At 46.1% G+C, this 16,316-nt stretch overlaps 1 protein-coding gene across 9 annotated transcripts in view; it reads left to right on the forward strand.

Moving 5' to 3' along the window:
• The window catches only part of LOC132670999 (BEN domain-containing protein 5), a 1,465,258-nt gene that overhangs the window by 1,230,365 nt on the left and 218,577 nt on the right, over positions 1-16,316 (forward strand). For 5 of the 9 annotated variants that reach the window (XR_009606944.2, XM_078451925.1, XM_060621416.2 and 2 more), the window contains one exon: positions 14,158-14,306. The exons of the other annotated variants lie outside the window; for them this stretch is intronic. Coding sequence is in view for 4 of the 5 variants with exons in the window: in XM_078451925.1 (XP_078308051.1) it covers positions 14,158-14,306 (149 nt within the window). In the remaining variant the exon portion in view is untranslated. The remainder of the gene's footprint in view (positions 1-14,157; positions 14,307-16,316) is intronic. 9 annotated transcript variants of the gene reach the window in all.

Below are 16,316 nucleotides of genomic sequence, written 5' to 3' on the forward strand. Positions count from 1 at the left end.
GAGGACAATCATTAACAACCCCATGTCAGTGTTTTCTGCCTAAACATGGAAGTAATCTAGTCTGCAAACATAAGTTCTGTTCCCAAAGTTTAAATCAAATATAATTTTGTACTCAAGAAGGAAGCCTTGTGTTATCTAGACAATAGATTTGTATGTAAAGCCTCATTCATTTGTCTTTGATGTTTAGATAAATGTGCTCTTACCCTACCTATATTTATAGGCACCTTTTATATTGTCAAGTGTGTCCCCAAGGCAGTGTCTCAGTAGATCTTCAGAATGGCTCAGGGAGGCAGCTGAGAGGCCTTTCCCTGCAGTTGTCACAGAGAAAGAAACTGAGGTTAGGACTTACCCAGAGTCTCTGGGGAGGCAGAGACAGAGCTCATGTCAGACCAACGGCCCTGACTCCTGGACCGGTAATTTCCTCATCTTCCAACTCTGCCTTGGCCTTGGCCCTTCTCCCAAGTCGTAGCCTGTGACACTAAAGGTCACATGGGGTGTACAACCTAAGGAGATACTAGAATTCTATATAAAAATACAACCATAAACAGAAACCCTAACTATAAAATTTGTAAAAGCATTGTTGGTCTTGGAGTGGGATGGGGGTGGGGAAAGAACTGGAATTTTCAGAGAAAAAAAGTGTTTCCCAGTCCTCAAATGAATAATTTTTATTTTCATTGCACTCAATGTGCTATACCTTTTGTAAACTTCTTGTGGGGAAAATGCACACTAACAACAAAAACTCTCCACACCGTTTTCAACTCCTGGGGAAACTGCCTGTTTTGTATGATTATGAACTGAACTTAAGCTCCAGAAACCACTCCAAGCCTCTGGAGCAATAAGACCTACATTTTGCATCATTATATGCCTCTTTAGTCTTAAAACACTTAGACAAACTTGACCTCAGCCATAGTTTCAGTGCGTTGAACTTTCCCAGCTCTCCTACCCCACAGGTCTTAAATGCCATCATAAGGACCAGTGGCTGGCTCTTCCCCGATCAGAGTCACCATTGTCTCCATAGTGGACAGGCTAAATATAAATCAGCGCAAGCTACAAGTATGTGTGGAGCACCCACCACCTGCAGTGCCCTGTGCTCTAAGGGTCATGGGCATCCTGGAGCACCACACTGATAGCCCCTGATGTGTGAAAGCTTAAAGTCCATTGATTAGCACTTGGTAAATGGAGAATGATAATGTGCCAAGTTCTAAGACAAACCCACAAGAATATAATAGAAGGGTTTCTACCCTAAGGGGAGTTTATATATTTTCATGGATATCGTCTAGTCTTTGGAGCCAGCCAGGCCTGGATTCAGACTTAGCTTCCCTACTTCCCAACTCTGGCTTCGGGAAGCTTCTTTCCTTCTTTCCTTCTTCCCTTTCTTCCTTCCTTCCTTCCTTCCCTCCTTCCTTCTGTTACTCACTGGTATCCTGCTGTGTGCCAAGCATTTTGCCTAGCGGTAAGAGTTTAATATATTTAAGATATAGCCCTTGCCCTCTGCCCTTGAAGAGGTCAAAGTTTGATGAAGGAGACAGCCACTGACACAAATATGACAACACAGGGCATAAATGTCACCATAGAGACAAAAGCACATGGGGCTATGGGACTATAGAAGAGGAGTACCCACAGAATTTGGGGAGGTTGGGGAAGAAAGACTTCCTGAAGGAAAGTACATCTAAGCGGAGGCCTGAAGGGTGAATTTTTGTTATCCAGGCATGAGCGAATGGGTGGGAAGAATGAGGAGCAATCTACACAGAGAGTACCTCTCTGAGCCTTGATGTTCTCATCTGTAAAATGGAAATAATAACATCCCCCTCACAGCCTTGTGACACAGGGCATAGTGCTTATGTTCTGGTTGGTGCTCACTTATTGTCAGCTTCTTTTTCACACCATTTAGTGGAGGGGCTAAGGAAGGGTCCAGTTTGATTTTTAACGCTCTCTCCCCCTCTACCTCCCCTAACTAGTAATTGGCTATATGACCTTGAGCAGGTTAACTATCTTCTCTACCTGTCAGAGTCTCCTGTTATAGAAAATAAAAGGTTGTGTACATATATGTATACACATATATACACATACACATACACATACACATATACACTTACACATATGTTCCCTTATTCAGTCAGGCAGCTAACATTGACCCTATGCTTTCTGAGCCTAGGGGCCTGGGGAGTACAAAGAAGACTAAGAGGTTGGAAGTTGGGGTGTGGGTAGTGATGGAGGAAAACATGTAAGCGTGTAGTTGAAATGCAGTATAATGAGTCCTGGGGCAGAGACTAGCCTAGCGTTTGAAGGTGGAGCTCTCTTGGTGAGTCTGTGAAGACAGCCCCTGCTGTAACAGCTCCTCGTCTGTACACACCGTCAAGAAACCGGTAACATGGCAGATAAGAGCCAAAAAGTGACTAAGGCCTTCTTTGTTTCTTGGCTTCACGTGTTCTCTGAAAGCATCCTGAGCTCTACCATCCTTGAGCCTCTGGGCCTGCCTCAAGCATTGTTCTTAGAGGCCTGTCCTTGCATATTTTCTCCTGTCCACCTTGCCTGGGGACCCAGCTCAACAGCCTTTGTCCAGCTTGAGTGCTGAATCATCTACACCATAACAGGCAGATTCAGAAGCAAGAAAGCCAACAGGTCAAGGATGCTCAGTTTTAAAAGGAAGGCTCCCTGCTCGGAAGAATCATTTCTGACTCCCCCAGCCACTGAGGTTCTGCAGGTGGTAGACGGGAAGAGGCAGTGAGCAGGAGCCTGGCCCCTTGACCTGATGGAGACCTCAGAGTGGTGAATGGCCCTCTAGCAGTCAGGAGTTGTAATGGTGCACCTGGTGGAGGTCGAGGGAGAATGATAGAGGACAGCAGCAAGATGGTATAAGAAGATGTTTCAGAGACTGCCCTGGTGGCTCACTTTTTCATTTGTACATTTATTAATTCTTCTTTCATTCATTCCACAAATACACAGAAGCTGGATTTAATAGGAAAGTCTCAGAAGCTGGATTTAATAGGAAAGAGTCTCTGGAGTCCTGAGAGAGCTTATCTAGGAAATGGACTGGTGTCCTCATGTTGCTGATGAGGAAATAAGCTCAGAAAGTGTCACAGGCCTATTCCCAGGGGTCTCTTGACACCTAGTCCTGTGTGCCTCTCTCTGGGCCCTCACCTACATGGCCTTCTTTAGCCCTTGGACTTCATTGTCATGGAGATGGAGGTGACTCCTCGGCCCCTGCCCCCCCCCCCCACAAAGAACATCTTCTCTGTGAAACAGAACTTTCTGTGATCTTAGCATAGGAAGTTGCCCTCTTTGCTCAGAAGGAACCCCACTGTCCTATCCTGAGGGTCTCTCCTCTCAGGGTCTCTGTGACAACATCAAAATTAACTGAGGAAGCAAACGTAAAGAATAAAGCACTGTGACCAGCATATTGTGTTTAATAAATGCCAGTCTCTTTTTCCTTTTCTGCCCTTTTTTACCCACCCTCTCCCAAAGAAGTAAATGCTGAGGACACACAAAGCACACAGATAATTCCAGTTGGTAAAGTGCAGATTTATTTGTGCATTTATTCATTACTTACATTCATTCAACAATTATTTATTGAGGGCATGCTTTGTGCCAGGACTGCATTAGGTGCCAGGAATATAGAAACAAACAAGACAGTCTCTTTTTTAAATATTAACAAGTATTTATGCGTAGTATTTATTAAACTGGAGCTTGGCAGACTCAGAATTCCAAGGGCTTGAGGAGAAACACACAGGGGAAAGGCAACTGCAAGGGGGAGCTTTGGCGTAGGAGAAAGAGTAAACCCTAGGGTCTCTCTTGGGTTCTCCTCGGCTACATTCTTTGTCCTTCGAGGTCAAAGACAAAAGCTTAGATATTGTCCTCAGTATTAGCAACACAAGTGCCTCTCAGATAGTTACATTCATTTTGGTGTGACTCAGGGAATGTTAGTCCAGCTAAAGCTGGAAAGGGCTCTGTGAGGAATAGAGAGAGGAGGGTGTAATCGCTGCCTCTGAGATGCACACACAATCCAGAGGGGAGCACAGACCCGTACACAACAGGACACCAAGCAGAACAAAACAAGTGCTGTGATTGCATGAGGTAGGCTTATAATGGTTTTAGATTTGGGGTGTGCTTTGTCAGGGAATGTAGGTGGTTATGATAAATTCTGGCCAGAAAGAGGCATAGATAATAAGCATAATAATAGTAATTCACATATGTGTGACACTTCACAGGTTTCAAAGCACCTTGACATTTTTATGTCATTGGACTATTGCGATAGCCTTATTGCAAGGCCAGGTAAGGTTGATTATCTCCATTTGAGCGAGGAGAAGCAAAAAGAAGAGATAACGTCCCTGTTGGCCAGATCACAAGCTGGTTGAAATTTTTGAAGGGGAAAGCCATTGTGGTCTGCAAATCTGTCTTGGCTCTTTAGAGCTAGGTTTCTATCACCTCTGTTCCCCTCTGGGCTCATGCCTTGTGTTCTGTCCAAAGTCCGTTAAAATACCAGCTTTGATCTTTAAAATCCTTTGCAGTCCGAGCTGGATTCTTTAAGCACAGGTCTCTGATGGTGCCTTTGAAAAGGCAGCTAATGTCAGCCAAATGCCTCCTGCTGGCCTTACCCCTGTGCTGGAGGCAGCCTGGGCTTTGGCAACAGATATTACTTGGGTTTGAATCTCAGCTCTCTGGTTCAGTACCCATGCAACTTCAAGTAAATGACTGAGCCTTTCTCAGCCTCTGTTTTCTCCTCTTTGAGATGAATATCTTAATGCCTACCACATACCAGGAGAGCCAATTTGGTCATTAAGAGCCTGCATGGGCCCAGAGGTCTGGAATACTGGGGTTTTGAACCCTGGCTTTTCCATGGTCTGATTTGTTACTTTGGGCAAGTTACTTAACTTTCTGGGCCTTAGTTTCCTCATCTGTAAAGCAGAGTCAATGGTAATAGTAACCATTATGGTTCTTATGAGGATTAAATGAGCAAATGCATGTTAAGACCTGTGTCCAGGGGCTAGCACATAGTCAGTGCCCAGTGGGTCCAGCATATATGATGTAGGATCATTTGAGGATACATATGGGTTAATGTTTGTATGATGCTTGGCATATCATAGACTCTTCATTGTCCTGCAGCAGAACACAGGTACGGTTGTCTCCTGGAGATTGCTACTGCCTCTTGTAAGTCCTCCAAAATCATATTTGAATAGTCCATTTTACAACTTTGCCTGGCCTTGATCTCAAGCTCACTGGTGTGTAGTTTATATAATTCTCCCTCCACTCACTTTTCCTAGGCAGAATTCCATCTTCCCATCCCCAGTCCTCAACCACTCCTTTTGACCCCCTCAATCCTTCAGATTGGCACTTCATGGCTCAGTTTCCCCTTTGCCAGGGCTCTCCTTCTGGGGCCTGTTCATCTCAGGACACTTTTCTACCTCCTTCAGCCTCAGTGTGTTCTCGCCAATAAGCAGGAACACTCACAGAAGTTGGGTACTGAGGGAGGCCGACGAGGATGGGTTTGTGTATCCCCATTGCAAAGGTGGATCCATAGGAGATCCGCAAGCTGCCAGCTGCCTCAGTGAGTGGTGGAGCGGGGCCAAAACCACTGTGCCCTGTGCCTCCTCAACTTGGATAACAGGAAAAGATCTAGCAGTGAGAACTGGAATTGTTTCTCTTAAAGATATAGGTTATCTTCTCTACTTTGAAGGGCCTTTTGCACCACTGACTGAAAGATTATCCACAATTCCTCCCAGATTGTTTTAAGAACAGATTTCAGAGTGGCAGGACACTTCATAACCCTCCTTTTTCTCCCTGGAGTTCATTTTTCTGGGGGGCTGAGAGATAAGTCCAGGCTGTCCCTCTGTTACCTGCTTGGGGAGCCAGAACACCTAGGAGCTGCTGGACTTTTCTCCACTGCCAGAATAGGAATGTGCTTTCCTCTTAGAACAAGGCTTTGCCTGATGGTCATTGCCTTTGGTGTGGCTGTGTGGCAGGCTTGTTCCCTGCTGGATTTGCCAATCAGAGGAAATGGAGGTAAGAAAGGGCTACTTACAGAAAAGAGCTTGCCTCTCTGAACATCTGCTTTGGGCTTGACATTAGGTGCTTGTCATATTTAAAACAGCCTCTGCAGTAGATAGGATCATCAACTGAGGCCCGAAGAGTAGGCTCAGAGAGATTAAGTAGCTTTCCTGAGGCTACACAACCAGTAGATGGTGAAACCAGCTTTCAGATTGAGGCCTATCTCCCTTTTCCATCCACCAGGTAGGCCGAGCCCACAGGCACCCAGACCCTGTGTTTCTACAGAGGCCATGTCACTCCTGCCTTCATGATTAGACCTCCTTTGTGTGCTGCAGTGGATTCTGGGACTGATGAACCCTTGAGCTATTGGATGGAAGTAGTTTTTATAGAAATTATCTCTTTAAATGAGAGCCCAGTCCAACCCTTCACCCCCATCTTGTAGATGGGAAAACTGAGGACTAGAGAGGGACCAGGACATGCCTAGGCAATATGGAATCTGAACAAATTCATCATAATGAAGCAGCAGAAGGTTAATATTGAGCCAAGATGGATGAATGCAATCATTCTGGTCACCGGGGTTCTACAGGGCCCAGAGTCTGGCCATACTCTCTCTCCATTACTGTTCCAGGCAGCTAAGTTTGGTTGGAGGTAATTCTTAAAGTTGCAGCACCCTAGTCCTGTAGGGAGTCCCAGAATTCACTTAGTGCACCCTCCTACATGGGACAGGAAGCCTTGTGTAGCCTCCTTGCCTCCTGGAACATCCCTCTAGACACAGGAAGCTCACTCACTGCCTTCCAGTGCAGCCCATTCCATTATTGGATGGTTCTGACTGTAGGGACACATATTTGTACAAGAACATTTATTAGACTCTTCCTTTGTTCCAGGCCCTATGCTGGGCACAGGGAAATCAAATAGCTAAGACCCTGGAACTGCCTTAAAAAGTCACAGTCTCATCAGCAGATGGGTAGAATCTAGTGTGAGCCTTGCTGTGCTCCCGGGCTCTCCGGGCACTGGGAGAAGATATAGAGGAAGGCTCAGGAGATGACGGGGGCAGGGGTACTATAGGTGGCTGGGGAAGGCCCCCAGATGAGGAACTAGTTAGGTTCACCCAAAGGAAGAGGAAGAGAACAGTACCTCAGGCAACAGGACAGCCTGAACAAAAACTTGGCATTAATGAGAGAAGCTGGCTCTCTCAAGTAGGTTCTGTCTGGACCGCACAGTGAAGAGGTAGATAGGAAGGAGTGCATGTCTGGCAGGGCAGACTCATGCTGTTCTGCACATTCCTGCCGTTTGGATGCTTATCTGGGCCCAGATGGTTGGGTGGAGAAGGAAGTGGTAGAACCACAGATGAAGAACCAACCCAGTTTTGACTGCCCCACCAGCTGGCGGAAGATAGACGCAGAGCTCCTGGGGGGTGAGATGAATCCTGGGGACACTCCCTCATCCTGCCCCCCATGGAGTTCTTCACAGACTGCTCCCCCATGCCCCAGGAAGGTCAGAGATGAACTGAGGGTCTCACAGAACGGGTATTACGTGACAAGCCTGTGAAGTCTGAAAAGTGCAGTTAGCTGAGGAGGTGTAGAGTAGTGGAAAGAGCAGGTCTTTGGAGCTAACAGCCCAGAATTGGAGTACTCACCCCCTGTGCAACTTTTGGCAAATTATTTTACCACTCTGAGCCTCTACAGAGATAATAAGATCTGTTTTTCAGGACTTCCATGAGGATTAAATTCTTTCATTCAACGCATGTTCAATGACTGATGTGCGCCAGAGACATTGTACTGGGTGCTGGGGAGATAGCAGTGAGCCAAGGTCCATGGCTGACCTTGGAGTTGCCATCTAGCCAGGGGGATATGAAACAAATAATTACTTGACATCAGTGTGAAAAATACTGCAGAGATTTTTTTTAAAAAGAGATTTTGGCATAAGGCATATAACAAAGAAGACGTTCAGTAGGCGTTGGTCAGGTTCGCAGAGATAAGCAAATAAGTCATTTGAAATAGGCATCTGCAGTTCCTCAGAGTGGGACCCCCATGACTGGGAACCTGGGCCCTCTCCTGCCATGCCTTGCTGGGTTTCTGCCCCATGGTGAGGGGATGCTCGCAGGTCCTTCCCAGCTCTGCTGCTCTGTGGTTCTGACTCCCAAGGAGGAGACCCCACTGTAGGGACATCCATGTGAGCTGCAGGGACTTGCCAATCTGGTATTGAAGGCTCTACCAGCTTCTCCTGCCTCTGCCCAGCAAAGCCTGCTCCAACCCTCACTCACAGAAGGCATTGGGAAAATCAGGAGTGAGGGGGAGAAGGACCCAAAGAGCCACTATTTACTGTGATCCCATCCCCTGCCTGACTGCCCCTCCACCTTCCCCAGACCTCGTCACACATCAGTGCTCCAGCCAGAGCTCACCTCTTCCCTGAAGCTTCCCAGGGTCACCAAGTCAGTAGTGACCTTTCCCTCCCCAGACTGGTGGACTTGTGCAGATTGTTAGGCTGCCAACTTCCTGGCTGGTCAGGGAGCCTTGATTATGTGCCACTTGCCTTCACTGGATGGGGATAACTCCTTGCCCAGCCCTTTGCTCCCAATGAGTTCCTGCCCATCCATCCTCCAGACCCCAGCACACAAGTATGTGGCTGTCTTTCTGAAGCCCTCCTAGCATCCTCCAGATGGAGCATCCCTTCCTTTGCTTTTGTTCCCAAGTCTTTATCCTTACCCTTGTCAACCACATGGGTGGTGACCTGTTGCCTGTCTTTTGTCACCACTGGGCTGTGAGCCAATCAGGGCCATCTAGCCTAGTACTGGCACTTAGTAGGTGCTTAGTAGATTCTCACTGAAGGAATGAGACCAGATATGTCCCCACCGTCACTGGAAGCATAAATATGGGCCAAAAAAACCCAGATGTGTAGTGACAATAGCAGGTGAAAGTGGCCGATACCTTTCGTGAAAAAAATGATAGGGCCCATAGGGATCCACCTGCCCAGCTCTGGACCATGTCCCCTGCCTCTTTCCAAGGCTCTTGTGCACCTCCTTCACTGTTGCATAGCTCTTCCCATGCTTAGTCTTTAAACAGAGTGGAATCCTCTTTCTTCTACCCAATCCAGTGTACCTCTGTGCCACAGTAGGTGTTCCGAATGCATGTAAGAATTTTGACTTGATTGACTTTGCATTTAGGAAGAAACTGGAATCATACCTGTAGCAGAGACACTTCCTGTTCACTGGCAGAAGTAAATGGAAGGATTAAGTATGTTTTAAGAAAAGTCTAATATTATTAGCCCATCTGTTACTCAGAAATGGTATTTACTGTTCAAACATATACACATATTTTGAAGAAATGGATGACTTCTGAACCTCCTGGAAGTCACACAAGCATTAACTTTTTAGAAAGTTTTCAAGAAGAACAGCATTAGTCTAATTTAAGCCAGACAAAACCAGAAAGATATAATTTCATTTATTCGTTGTGCCAATGTTTATCAAGCCGCTTTCTCTGTGCCATGATTCCCATTTTATGGAAGAGGCCCCTGGGGCTTAAAGAGGTCAAATAAATAACAGAACCTGGACTTGCACCTGGTTTTCTAACTAAATCCAGTGCTTGTCTGTCAAATCACAGCTATTTGTGTGCAAAGAAATGGAGTTTCACATGTAAAATTCTCAACTTCTCCAGAATTGGGGCATGCTGTATTTTCTCTGGGTCCCCAGTGCCTTACAGGGCCCAGATCTGGGTATGCGTTCAGGGATTGCATACTGAATGGGTTCCTGAATGACTGAATGAAAAGACAAGTACTACCTTTTATGCTTTTGTAAAAGCTTCCCTTACCCAGCTGAGAGGCTTCTCTTCATGGAAGGTGTATTTTCCCCAAAATAAACCTGAAGTAGATCAAAAGGCCTTTTTTTTTCTTTTTAATTCCTACTCTTCCCACAAAGTGAAAAAAGTTCCTTTGTTACTTAAAATATCTGCACCAGATCGTACAATGCTGTCTCTTAGCACAAGTGCTTATTATTGTGGCTAATTTGGTCACATGTGTTTGAAGGAGAACAATGCCTCAGAAATTTTTAAAAGCAAAACAGCAATCTGAGGCATTTGTTGTAATGAGATGTAAATTGCCAACATCGGTAGTAGAACCGACTAAAATTTGCAATGAAATGTTTTTCTCCCCCCTCCCTTAAATTAAAAGCACTAGAGGCCCTCCCTCTTCTCCCCAAAGAAATCATATGCTTTTTTTTTGTTCCTTTTCTCTTGGATTCTGTAATACGGAACACCCTGCTTTACTCCCGGATTCATTCTTTTGTTTATCTGCCATTTCCTGATCCTCTGTTTTGTGCCTGCCTCGGTGCTGGACTCTTCCAGAGGCATTATCAGCTTGCATGGTGGCTATTGGTAATCCACATTTTGCAGGTAGGAAAGCTGAGGCACAGAGAGGTGAGGTGATTTGTCTGAGGTTATGCAGCTGTGATTTACCCCCAGTTCCCTTGAGGAACCCCTTCCAAGATGTGCCTTTGGCTGGTCTGCCCTCCAGGCTGAGGCTGAGGAGCTAGGTACCTTCTGTGTACAGTACTGAAGACGGGGCAGCTGCAGAGACAGTACTGACACCTGGCAGCCTCCGGATGCTCCACGGTGCTGACGGACAATGGGAGGAAATAGTTTTCTCTGGGAGCCAGAAGATCCCAGTGCAGCAGTCCCTGAGGAGATCAGCATGAGCCCGAGGGAGCGTGGGTGTGCCGTGGAGTGCCAGGACGGACTCTGTGCACCAAGGCCATGGTTTAGTGGTGGGCTAACTGAAGCACCCGGGAATAACTTGTGTATGAAGGAGGTGGAGCAGGGGTGAGCACTGTTTACCGAGTACCCAGTCCGCACCAGACTCTGGCATAATCATTCCATATATATGGTCAACTCACTGAATCTTCAGTCTCGCCAGGTCTCTGTTGTCATTGCTTCTTTCAAGTGAGGCCACAGGGCCAGGAAGGTTAAGTAATCATTAATGTGGAAATTACCTGTTGAGGGTAGAACGTGAACCAGACACTGCTGAGCCCTGGTCTCTGAAATAAGAAGACACAGTCCCTGCCTGGCCTCAAGCCTCACCATCTAGTGGGGGGAACATGCCTAGAAACAGCTGAGAGCATCTGATTATATGGGGCGGGGAGTCCACACGGGGACAGAGCTCACCCACCTGAGGAAGCTTACAACTCACCTAAACAGTAAATGGGAAATCCAGAATTTAAACTCCAGGCTCTTTGACTCCAAATTCCAAGCCAACAGGTAGAGAGAATGGCTTTCTCCTTTTGAAGAGATGGAGGAGGTGGCATTTGAGTCAGGCCTTGAGGTCCGGGTGGAGTGCAGCTAGGTGGGCATCTGTGGGGTAGACTGATCTGACAGCAGGAGCGACACAAGCACAGACTGGGAAGCTGGAAGGAATGGTGTATGCGTGGGGAAGGCCAGGCTGGCACTTTGGAGTGGAGTCTGACTGGGAGGTTGGGGTGGGGATGTGGCAAGGAGGCAGCAGAGGATGGAGCCAGAGAAGCATCTCTCAACCCTCGGTCCTCATGTCCCTTATATGTCCCTCTGTAGCCATCGGAATCGTCCATTCTGTCAGCAGTTTCCAATTTCTACTTGACAGACCTAAGTTCTACTTTGTGGGCTGCCAAAAGGTCACAGTAGTTTAAGAACGGCTCCCACCCACCCTAGCCTGTACCCCCAAGCACCTCAACTCGGCAGCAGGATTTTGTTTCAGAACCTTTGCCCTGGCCTATTTAAGTCCCTGCCCACCCCTCCACCCCCAACTCTCTCCCCTCCTGTCACGAAGAATTTACTGAGAGCCTGCAATGTGCCAGCCAGTGCTCTGGCTGCCAAGACTGCACAGAGAATAAAACTTTGCCCCCAAAGAGCTTCACAGTCTAATGCGGACAACAGATTGGCAGATGATTGCAGACAGAATTTGCTGGAAGTATTTACAAAGTAGAGACTCCCCCTACCTGGTGGTGATCAGAGCAAGGCCTCACAGAGGGGACCCCTAAGCTCCATTCTTGGCAGGCAGATGAGGTGGCATTATGCAAGGCCGAGACTTCCAAGGCATAGAGGCCGGGACAGCATGGCATATGGTCCCTCTGCAGAGGTGAGTATCAGGTGAGAACAAGAATTGAGCACCAGGGGTAGAGAGGAGGCTGGTTGTTCTGGGCCTTACGGAGGCTACAACGTATGACCTAATTTTGAGGGTAACTAGGAAGGAAGGTGCTAAGCAAGGAAGGACACGGTTTCAAGGAGATCTCTTTGGCAGCCATTGTGGAGATGGGTGGGGGAGAACCGGACTAAAGTCAGAGCTGAACTGGAGTCATTCTCTTGTCCAACATCTTCCTCTCCTAGAAGGAGAAAGAGACTTTAGAGGAGGGGCACAATCTTGCCAAAGATGACCTGTGAGCCAGTGGCTACAGGGACCTCATCTTCTCAGCCCATCCCCTTTTCCTGTTGCTGAATGTCAGAGCAGGAAGGGACTTCAGATGCCAACTGGGCCATGCCCTTTAGGGGAAACTGGAGTAATTACCTCTGCCCTGATCTCAGAAAAGATCAAATGCTCCACTTGAGTTTGTATCTCAGAAATTCAACCTGAGATCTCACACAGAGAGAAGAGAGACTTTGGCATCTGCTTCTGAAACTGTAGAAGTATTCATTCATTGTTGTCATTCTTTAATTCATTTAGCAAACATTCAGAGACTAGGTACTCAGTGCCAGGTGCTAGGGGCAAAGAGAAGAGTGGGACCCGGGCCCAGCCCCTACATACATCACACAGTGTTAGGAGATGCCCTCAGCACACTTCTGATGCTGTCTGTCCTTCACTCTGCCAATGTCTGCATCTACAATTCACTCACCTGCGGTCACACAATTAAAACAGCAGAGCCAGGCATAGGACCTAACCTTGCTCTACCATGATGAACCATTTTTTTTTCATCAGCACTCTTTTGCTTCCCAGCCATGTTGCATTCTGCTTTGTACAAGGCTTATGTTTGCATCCTTAGAGACTACAGAGATTCTGTCTTGCAGATGGTAGCTGCCAGCAACTCAGGAATGATATTCTTGTTCTGGGAAGCCCTGTCATGAGGAATTTTAGTAACAAAATCACCAATACCTTCTCTACCACCAGCCAAAGTCTGGGGTGTGGCAGTTGAGCATAGAATTGGAACCAGATTGTAATTTAGTGTATAAAGAGCTCCTTATCAGGCGATCCACATAGTTAGGATAAGGGAAGATTGGACCATGAAATTCATTGGTTACTTCAGGTATAGGCATAGCCCAGGGGGACCCACTATAGCAGTAGCTAACTCCCAGATCCCAGACAGCTCAAGAAATGTTTGTGTCGGGAACATTTCCAGGGTACTGAGCTCTCCGTTGGCCTTTGGAGTTGCTCTCCTGCAAAAGTTAATCAAGTCATTCAGCCTTATTTACTCACTTTCATCCTGTTTCTCTGCCCTTTGGTAATCAAGACACAATAGGTGATTTAAAAAATAGTCCATCATTTTTAAAAGCTTAATGGAGAAGAAAAAATACTCCCCTTAGAAACCACCACCATTTATCTAGCTTCCTTTCACTGTTTAAACTGCGCGTAATTTGTGTTGATTGCATTAAAATAGAAATCAGGGTAGCTGCTAGATCAGGCAATCAGAAGCTTAATCTGTATTGTATTTTAATTTCTTGGTTGAAATGCTCCTGTCTAGGTAGATACTAGGTCTTAGGGAGAGGGAGACCTTTGCATTTGTCCCCACTGCTTTCCTAACCTCTGTTCTTAGGCTGTGGCCCGCTCCACTGCAGGCTGCAGAAGTGGGGTTTTAGCAAATACACACTTTGCATATTGCAGCGATTGCCACCCCTTGTGCACCCCAGTCTTAACAGGACCTCTTTTTCTGACCAGGAAGTTGATTCCCCTGCATTTCCATTCAGACAATGACACCCTCAAAGACCACTTCTCATTCATACTTAGAGTCTTGTTCATTCTTGTCTTCCAATTTCCTACCTTTTCCCTTTTGACGTTCATATCTCATATTATTTTCAAGCCTGGGTTTAAGTGTAGTCCAATGGAAAAAATAAACCAGCATATTTATTTTGTGCCACTGTGTGCTGATAGATGCGTAGTTAAAAATATTTGCCTTTTATTGTCCTTGGAGTTCTAGACAGATCTCTTTTCTTAACTGCCTAGGTCCCGCCATTGACTTGGAAAAAGTAAAGTCAGAATGTCTCGAGCCCGAGCCGGAGTTACGGAGCACTTTCAGTGAGGAAGCAAATACGTCGTCCTATTACCCCGCTCCTGCACCTGTCATGGACAAGTATATCCTAGACAATGGCAAGGTAGTGTTTCAAGCTCAATATCCATTCCCTGCAAGTGTTTATTAGTCAGAGTGACGATGGAGAGTTTGGTGGGAGCTTCCTGAGACACAGCGTGGCCACTTGGCCTCCTGGCCCGGGCCTCAGTAACTATTTCCAGAGTTCTTGTGTTGTAACTAGTGGAGCTAAACTGGGAGTTGTTCTTTTTCTCTTCCCTTTTTTTTTTTTTAAATACTGGGCCAAAGCAAGTATAAAAGTAAACTGACGTTTTAAAATAGCTTAGTAGTGAGAAAGATTTAAAAAGGCAGGGTGGTTTGATGAAACTTGTCCTACCCTCCTATAAAAACCAGACACATAAAATTTATAAGGTGTACCAGAAATAAAATCTCTGAATGACAGAGGACAACTCAATATGTATCTGTTCACCATTCGCGAAGTATCTATATGTTCTAAGCCCTGTGCTAGATGCCAAGGATAAACTGGTAAATGAGAAGCGCTCCTTGTCCCTAAGCTGTTTCCAAGCTGTATATTCAAACAGTGGTTAGGCCACAGTCCTAGGACCACATATAACTTCTCAGATTTTCTTGTAAGGCTATTGAAAAAAAAAAAGTCATGAAAGAAAACTTAAGCATTATTAATTCTATTAGTACAGGGGTGAAAACTAATGGAATAGCCTTTGGAAGTCTTAAAGTCACGTGTCATAGCAGCTGGGCAGGGAGAAAACGTTCTAACATCCTTCTGATATCCAAATGGATTCATCTTGGAAGAAGTATATTGGAGCCCTTTGTCTAGGCACTGGTCAAATTCAGTTTTAGTGTTATATTTCTGCCACCCTGGCATACAGTACAGACATCACCTCTCATTCTCCCCAAAGAATCATCTGTGTCAGTCTGTTTTTCTTGCCTCGTGCTTCAGAAGGTCTCTGTTTATCCAGTATTGTTCCCCAGTGGGCTGATGAGAAAGAAAAGGTTGTTTTATTTGGGTTTGTCCAGATATATCCTTGCAACTGGCCAGATTGAGGCAAAAAGCAAATATTGTCAGCTGAGGAAATGAAACCTGTTAGTCTTTAGGGCTCTCTTGGATATGCTGCCATTCCCTCATCTCCCACTGAGCACTTCCTCCCCTGCAGAGGCAGAACTGATGGGCCAGGTCATCCGCCCATTCTGTCTTGACTTGCTCCAGCCAACAGGCTTTAAAAGTCCACTTTGCAGGGGAGAGGTGGCATGCCAGAGTGGAAATAGGCAGTCGGGAACACGAATGCTGAGCATAGCTCTGTCTCTGTCCTTTCTGTGTAACTTTGCTTGGGTGGATCTTTCTCTTTGCTGGGCCTCAGTGCCCCGATCTGTGCAAGGAGGGATGGATTCATGCTCTCCATGGGCCTGTAGTCACTCCAGCTGTGTATCTAAGTTGGGTGAATCTTACCCAATTGAAGATAAAGAAAAGAAAGGACCATTCTGTGTTTGTTGATTCCTTTTTAGTGACGACGGCACTGTACGGTGACTAGAGACTTTTTCTTAAAGTAGCTTCCAAGAGAACACTATTTCTCTCTTCCTTTGAAAACTGATGGACAGTTTCTGAGCATTCTGGGGGCCTCTTTTGCAAAGGTATCATTTTTCCATTTCCAGAAAATGGGTATCTCAAACCTCACTTAATGTTTCCCTGGGAGTTGCACAACAAATCTTGAAATTGCCAGTTTTGTTTTTTCATTGGTTGTTGCCAACGTGTTGCTGTAAAACTAACCTGACTTTTGTTTGCAACTAATTTGAAGCTCGACAGAGAAATTTATGAAGGGAGAGGAAAGGAAGTGGACAGACTAGAAATGGATGGCAGTTTCCCAGAGCAACATTCCCTCGTCCTCATTGTTCTTGGCTCTGCTATCCTTTCTGACCCTCTCTTCTCTCTGCCTGCATGAACAAAAGCCTTAATCTCCGCAAAGCCTAGAGCATTAGAATGGGATCCACTTCCTAGTAGGAAACTAGTTTTGTCCTACAAAACATTTCACAAAGCCATTTTTTGATCAAGTCCTATCCTGCC

Source organism: Panthera onca, chromosome C1 (genome assembly GCF_046562875.1).
Source record: "Panthera onca isolate mPanOnc1 chromosome C1, mPanOnc1 haplotype 2, whole genome shotgun sequence".
NCBI classification, from domain to species: Eukaryota; Metazoa; Chordata; class Mammalia; order Carnivora; family Felidae; genus Panthera; species Panthera onca.